General features: G+C 36.8%; 1 protein-coding gene across 1 annotated transcript; it reads left to right on the top strand.

Annotated features, from left to right (window-relative positions):
- Positions 1-92: 92 nt before the first annotated feature.
- On the top strand, positions 93-5,169 carry tmem167b (transmembrane protein 167B). Its single transcript, XM_088337847.1, has 3 exons — positions 93-392; positions 1,183-1,314; positions 4,454-5,169. Exons 1-3 carry the CDS (start codon positions 383-385, stop codon positions 4,534-4,536), a joined length of 225 nt encoding a protein of 74 aa, XP_088193973.1. The 5' UTR covers positions 93-382; the 3' UTR covers positions 4,537-5,169.
- The last annotated feature ends 2,694 nt before the right edge of the window (positions 5,170-7,863 follow it).

Raw genomic sequence — 7,863 nt, 5'->3', positions numbered from 1 at the left:
TGACATCATTTTTTGTCATTAACGGCGTGTTCTAAAAAAGACGCGATAAGGGATTGCCTTGCAAGGCATACCTGAAAAACGTAAAGATAGTCGTGTGAATTTGATAAAGAAAAAGAACATCATGCATTTCAGCGAATGCAAGGGTGAAAGAAAATATATTTAAATGTGAAACTGAGTGTAATGAACGCCTAATTCTGCTAGATGACAGCAGTGCGTAATCAATGACAGAACAGAAGAAGAAACTCGAGGTTGAAACCGGAAATGTCAATCCTCTGCCTACGAAGTCGATTTTGTTAGCGTCGCTCTTCTCAAAACACACTATGGCGTTTTGATGGGACGCACATTTACAGTTACGCGACGTTGTTAAAAGGCTGCCGTGAACATGACAAATGGTAAGTTATTCAAAGGTGAGGCTAATAAATATCTGCTGAAAAGGGAGTTGTGCTAGCGAACGAGGCTAACGTAAAGTTAGCGGCAGACGTGGCCCGAGAGCTGTCACGTCAGTTGCCAATATTTGGGCTCCTATTTTTCATAAATTTATAGTCCAAATATGGTATAAATTTAAGGTGAAAATTTCTAACAGAATTGACCCCCTTGGTAAAAATATACTCAGGTCAGAGTGTATTACTTATTTTTGCCAAAGTTTCCTATCATCAAGAGGACATTGCTGTCGTCATAACTGTCGTTTTTGTTGTTTATTAATATACTATTGAACTAGTCAAGTCATGTTTATTTGTATAGCCCTTAATCACAAGAAGTCTCAAAGTGCTGCATAGACTATTGCAAACTACAGACTATTATGACACCATCCCCTGATCTAAAACCTACATGAGGTCAAGGAATAAAACTCAACATGAGAACCGCAAATGAGGCAATCCCTCCTCCAGGATGACCAGGCCAAAATGGTTGTTGCAATACCCCAAAAAATCGTCAACATGAAACATGGGTAATACAGAAGCTTTAGAACATAAGTGTGTTTTGAACCTAGATTTAAACAGTTCCACTGACATTGCAGATCGAATCTCAGAGCAAAGCATTCCCCAACACTGGGGCTATGCTCTCGAACCTACAGATTTCTTCTTGGCGAAAAAAAAACCACATTGATTTGAATACAAGGCAAAAATACTTGAAATTTTAAAAAATGCAACAACTTATTTGTGTTTTTTAACTCCTGCTCAACAGTATATTCTTTCGATGGCATCCTGGTGTTCGGACTGCTCTTTGTCTGCACGTGTGCATACTTCAAAAAGGTTCCTCGGCTTAACAGCTGGCTGCTGTCAGAGAAGAAAGGAGTGTGGGGCGTCTTTTATAAAGGTAGGCATCAATCTACGTCAGGGTTTGCCAACGTTGTGCCAGCGGGCACCATGGTGCTCCCTGAGGACAGCTGAGGTGCCCACAGACCTTTTCTGAACATCGATCATCAATGCTGGGTCATTGTCAAGTCAAGTCATTTTTATTTGTATAGCCCTAAATCACGAAGAGTCTCAAAGGGCTTCACAGATTATTACACTATATTACACAGACTATTTTTCAGCCGACGAGAAGAGTAGGTTATTCATATGCTATGGAGTAGAAGTGAGTTTTAAGCTTAGATTTAAACATTTCCACTGAGGTTGCAGATCGGATCTCAGGGGGAAGAGCATTCCACAGCACCGGTGCCCGGCTGGAGAACGCTCTCGAACCAGCAGAACACTTCTTTGCCCTTGGAATCACCAGAAAACCGGCACTCTCAAATCGTAGGCTTCGGACCGGGACATAGGGGCAAATCAGATCTGAAAGATAAGAGGGAGCAAGTCCATGTATGATTTTGTATAATACTAAGAGAACCTTGAAATCACATCTAAGGCTAACTGGGAGCCAATGCAGGTTAGCCAAAATCGGTGTTATGTGATCGTACTTTTTTGTCCTAGTTAAAAGCCTCGCTGCGGCCTGAGAGACCAATCCATTGTAATTTTATTTTTAATTTTTTAATGGTTGACTGAGTCTATTTAACCCAACTTCAAACAATTAACATGGTTGTAACAAAGTGACGACAAGTTATTTTACAAATTGCATATCAAACAATATGAAAGTGGAATAATGCTGCCTTGTAGTCCGAACTCGCCTCCTCCATGTCGAGTCTCATAATCATACCTGTCATCCTCAGCCAATTGCTACCCTTATTAACCATTGCAATTCCCCTCATTATAATAAACCTTACAAACTAAACACGGCACCTATTTACTCACAGAAAGACGGACTATGTAGCATGAAAACATAAATGCTTTGGCTAAATACATAATTTAAGGATCTGCCAAAATGGCTTTTTCCGGGCCGATACCGATTATTAGTATTAAGAGGAGGCTGACAACCAATTTTTGGAGCCAATAATTATTGTCTGTAAAAGCTTAAAAATTGGCGCAAGAAATTATTAATAATTCAAATGTAAATAAAGGATATTTTTATACATTCAAATAAATTTTTATAGCTCTCTGAAACCTTTTACAATAAATGCATAATTTCAACACAACTTACATGACTAATCTTTCACATAAATCAAAAACTAACAGTGCAAGAAATAAAAATAGGCTTAACAGCAACTCGTATAAAGGTACATAAAAACTTAAACAGCTCCCTGATTTTTTTTTTTTTTTTACAATAAATAATTCAAAATGTCAATCCAACCAACATGACTTCAAATACCAAAAAACAAAGCGTGCATTGGCATTTACACCAAGCTAACAAATTGAAAAATGTGGGCACTCATGTTTTAAAGCCACATTGGCTATGTTATGGTAATAGCTAATCCCTCCGCCTTCTACTTTAGCCTGCTTTCAATGCTCTCTCTCAATCACACACACTCGCTCAAATATCGGTGCCAGTAATCAGCCCGTCCGATAATTGGTCGACTTTTAATTTTATTCACCAAATGAACGACGCCATTTTTTCCAGCATCTTTCTTAGTTCTTTTTCCAATAAGAATACAGAATAGAGTCGAAGTGGGCAAGAGGAGATTGGTCAAACATAAAATATTTTTTTTTTTTTTAAATCCGCGTACAAAATTTATGGAATACAGAGAAAACATATAAGTTGACAGGCTTGCAAGATGCATAGCAGTAAATAAAGACCCTTTATCACTTTCAACATTCCTCCTCCGTGCTTGTTCCTTAAAATAAACAAAAAACATTAGTAATGGTAGCACGTGGGATAGTATCAAAGTGCCTGAATACAATTCAAAACCTCTGCTGAAAATAGTAATATGTTTAAGATATCCAAGCCATTTTTAAATTCACAAGACAAACAAGCTGTATTTATTAGATTGTTCTTTATTCCTGCCATACTTAACTAAAATATTGTGCAGAGGTCTGGGGTAATAATTACAAAAGTTCACTACAGCCCCTTTTTATCCTCCAAAAACGTGCAATAAGAACCATACACAGGGTAGGATATCGGGATCATACTAATATTTTATTCCTGCAGTCCAAATTATTAAAATCGAATGACTTAGTAACATTTTTCACTTCACAGCTGCTATTTAATGTCAACAAAAACATGGTGCCAGAGAACATTCCAAAAATGATTAGTTCGGAAAGAGGGAAATTATAACTTGAGGGCCTGTAGTAAATTCAAAATCCCAAAGGTGAGCGCAACCAGGAAAAGTATGTGTGGAGTCAAACTTTGGAACAATTCACAAGACAAGATCAAACAATGTTCAACTATTCCTGTGTTCAAATTTAAATACAAAAAAGCATTACTGGCGGAATACAGAGATGAAGAAAATGGGCTATGAGTGATACGGGAGATTGGGAATAGTGCGTCTAGACCTATGGTTAACTTTTGTTATTGTTGCTATTATTATATTCTAACTGTTATTATTGTTATTGTACTACGATGATTAGTGTATAAAATATTTGACTATTGTTATAATCATGATATCTGACTTATGTAAGGTGTGTTTCCCTAAGATTGTGTTGTATTTAGACACAAAAGGGGAGCTATCTATAGAATGCAATTAATAGGGAAGATGAAGGGGTAGGGAAAATAAGTGTCTGCCCCTTTTCGAACATGTTTTTTATTATTAGTTTGTTATTGAGTCATTTTGTCCTGTTTTTATTTTTTAATGTTCTAAATAAAGTTTTCATTCATTCATTCAAGCTACAAGATACACTTTTAGATCACTTATCATTCATAACACCGTCTTAGTGGCAAAGTTTCACGGAACTAAAATCGCACAAATGGTGAAAAAAGATGGTTTGAAAAATTTTATTGACACTTTTAACAGCAATCAAACACATTCACAATTTCATTATATCATATTCTAACAATATGAGGTTTGAACAATTTTTATCAACACTTTTAACAGCAATTAAACACATTCAAAATTTCACCATATCATATTATAACAAGGTTTCTGGAGGTAAAGTGAAAGTGTGTTGTTTTCAATATCTAAATGACATTTTTGAATTATTTTCAGCTGCAGTCATCGGCACAAGGCTCCACATTTCCGTGGCAATCACCTGCGTGGTAATGGCCTTTTATTTGATGTTCCTAAAATGACTGCAAAGAGTGGGAAGCTTGGTGCAGGAAGACGTTGGACTCGGTGACGTCACCTTTGTCAGTGGATGGGCGATGTGACTCGTGACGTCACACCGCCTTACGGACTTGCCTTGAAAGATGAGTCAGTGCTGCCTTCCAACGGTCACTGGGGGTAATAACGGATGAGGTCATCACGCCCCATCGTAAGGGGGGGTTTGTTTTAGTTTTCCCCCACTCAACGTAATTTATACTGGAGGTATGGCAATGAGTAAATTCATCGTTTAAGTTCCTGAAAACTGAAAATTTTCACTCCTATACCACCTTTTTTGCATCTGTAGTACCTACTGCTTCGATGACTGGATAAAGGAATCAACGATGATATTTAGACATAATGGTGTACTTTTTGTCTTTGTTTCCTTACAAATCCTTTCTATTATTTCGAATCAATCTACAACAATTACTGTGACAGAATTGATCTTTGTACAAACCGGACCAAATTGTATATGAAATTTAGCTCAAAATCTAAATATAATGTTTATATAGATGTATGATCATTTCATCATTGGAAACCATGCTTGAGAGGGAATATTGTGGAATATTCAGGACAATGTTAGCAACACTAGTTGTTTATATTAAAAGAGATGCTTATAAAAAGGGTTTGGCTGGTTATTTTGGATTTTTGACATGGCACTTGTAAAAAATGATCCAAAACAATGATTTATTGAAACAAAAACGTTTCACGCAATTGACACCAATTTTGAATTTGTTTATCAAGGAAAAAAAACGAAGCTCACCAAATTCAGCTACCGGTGTATAACAGTAATACAACATTTTCATTATATAATATAGATAGATAGATACTTTATTCATCCCCGAAGGGAAATTCACTTATATTCAATAACACATGATTAATAATCTCTTTTTAATAATAATCTCACTTATTGGTAATGAGTAAAATACTTTTTTATGGAAGCAAGTAAAATGGATGAAAATAGTGGCTCATATTTACTGTAAATTGGTTCACAGATAAGTTAAACTTTAGAAGCATTGACTTTCCATGGCTTGCAGACACCTTTAATGTATTTTCCTTATTAGACCCATCAAAACTAACAATCAACTTTTATTGAATATGTCTTTTTGAATATCCCTCCATCCATCCATTATCTGGACCGCTTATCCTCAGTAGGGTCGCGGGGGTGCTGGAGCCCATCTTCGGGCAGTGGGCAGGGGACACCCTGAACTGGTTGCCAGCCAGTCACAGGGAACACAGGGACAGACAGGTCACTTGCTCATTCACACCCAGGGACATTTTGGACCGGCCAATTAACCTGACGTGCATGTTTTTGGAATTAAACCGGAGTGCCCGGAGGAAACTCACGCAAGCACGGGAAGAACATGCAAACCCCACATAGGGGGTTTGATCTCATTACCTCAGAACTGTGCCGCACACGTGCTAACCACTGAGCCGCTGTGCTGCCTTTATTGATTAGATATTACATAAAATACATGAAAATAATGAAAATGTTATATTACTTTTATAGTTGAATCAGCCTCTGGAAGGAAAATTCGCATCAGTAGGAAAATATGGCAGAACACCGGCTCTATTTTTTTTCTAATTTCAAACTTTTTGCACTTGTCGGTCAGGGGTAGCACTGGGTGTAGTAGTAGACGCAGTATTTTGAATAGTTTGACGAGTAGTACGTACTGGTAGTAGTAGTAGACGCAGTTGTTTGAATAGTACGTGCTGGGAGTAGTAATAGACGCAGTAGTTTGAATAGTACGTACTAGGAGTAGTACCTACTGGGAGTAGTACCTGGACACTAACAAAGATGTTATGTAACCGCGGTGTACGTGTCCCACCAAAGATCCACTTTCACGCTGGACTGGATGATGAGGTTTTTATTATTTCAGTTTCTGCAAACACCAGCTCAGTAGCCTAGATGGTAAGGCGCCCGCTTTGAGACTGGGAGGTCGGTGGTTCGCGCCCCGGCCGAGTCATTCCTAAGACTTAAAAAGTGGTCGGCGGCGCCCTCTGTTGGCTGCGGCTGCATCGGCTCGCTACAACGGGTCAGGTGTAATCGACATTTCGTTCTGTGTACATTGTTACACAGAATGACAATACAAGGAAATTATTATTATTATTATTATTAAATGGATGAGTCACAACATTAGCTTTTTCTGCTGGGTCTGATCTCTTTGATCTCTTTGTAGTTCTCTCTGGTAAGACTAACAACAAAGCATATCAAAGAGCTTTCTTTTCACTTTACAGAAAATACATTTTAGAATATCACAATACATTTTTACATCTTTACATTTTAACAAGATACTTTTAACAAGAGATCGTATAGTGGATTTTTAACGTTTACAATGAATTCAACATGTTTTTCTTTAGTCTGAATTTTAACCAACATCATCCTTTTTTAATGTATATGAGAAAATAGGAATAAAAACAATAATGAGTATAAAAATGGGTACAATTTACCTGCAAATGGATGAGTCACAACATTAGCTTTTTCTGCTGGGTCTGATCTCTTTGATCTCTACAAGGGGAATTAATATTTAGTAAAACAGAAACAAAACGAAAATAAACCTAAACAGCTTGACAATATCAATCACATTACTATGCATGGTGAGAGATTTGTCAGCTGGGGTTATAATGTTTAAAATTAACTTCTTTTGTGGAGCACCAAAAGATATGTCTTACCTTTGTAGTTCTCTCTGGTAAGACTAACAACAAACCCCGCCTCCTGGTCACATGTTAGAAGCCAAAACCAGACCCCACCCCATACCAGCAGATGGCACTGTTGAACTCAGCATTGCAGGACATTTACCAAAAACTATACACATATTTCAGCAGGAATTTCAATAAAACAAAAGTTATTATTACACCCGTTACAGTTATATAATGAAATTGTGAATATGCTTGATTGCTAATAAGATTTTCGAGAAGGGTTGTTCAAACATCACATTGTGTTTGCTGTTAAAAACGTCATATTGGAATATAATATTGTGAATGTGCTTAATTGCTGTTGAGATTGTCATGATTGTTTTCTGTTATTAGTGTCAATAAATTTGTTCAAACCAAAATAATCTCAAGAAAAAAAAACCTGCTGGGTGTAGTAGTAGACACAGTAGTTTGAATGGTACGTACCAGGAGTAGTACTACTAGAACTACACTAGCATGAGTGTGTTGCTAGTACTGTACTAAACGATTACTATACGGGTAAAAAGTTAAAAATATGATAGTGAAAAAGTAAACTAGTCAAAAATTTAAGCCATATAATGATAACACAAATAAATAATTGTAATATAATTAGAAAATAGAAGTAAAAATACTATAATAATGGG

The sequence above is a fragment of the Urocampus carinirostris genome, chromosome 6 (assembly GCF_059441175.1).
Source record: "Urocampus carinirostris isolate Australia breed hairy pipefish chromosome 6, RoL_Ucar_1.0, whole genome shotgun sequence".
In the NCBI taxonomy this organism is placed as follows: domain Eukaryota; kingdom Metazoa; phylum Chordata; class Actinopteri; order Syngnathiformes; family Syngnathidae; genus Urocampus; species Urocampus carinirostris.
The sequence above is the reverse complement of the archived record's forward strand: the minus strand, read 5'-3'. Positions and strand labels throughout refer to the sequence as shown.

Excerpts from the sequence above, each read along its gene's own strand:
- tmem167b (XM_088337847.1), top strand. Across the intron at positions 1,315-4,453 it reads GTGGGGCGTCTTTTATAAAG|CTGCAGTCATCGGCACAAGG; the intron begins GTAGGCATCAAT and ends AATTATTTTCAG.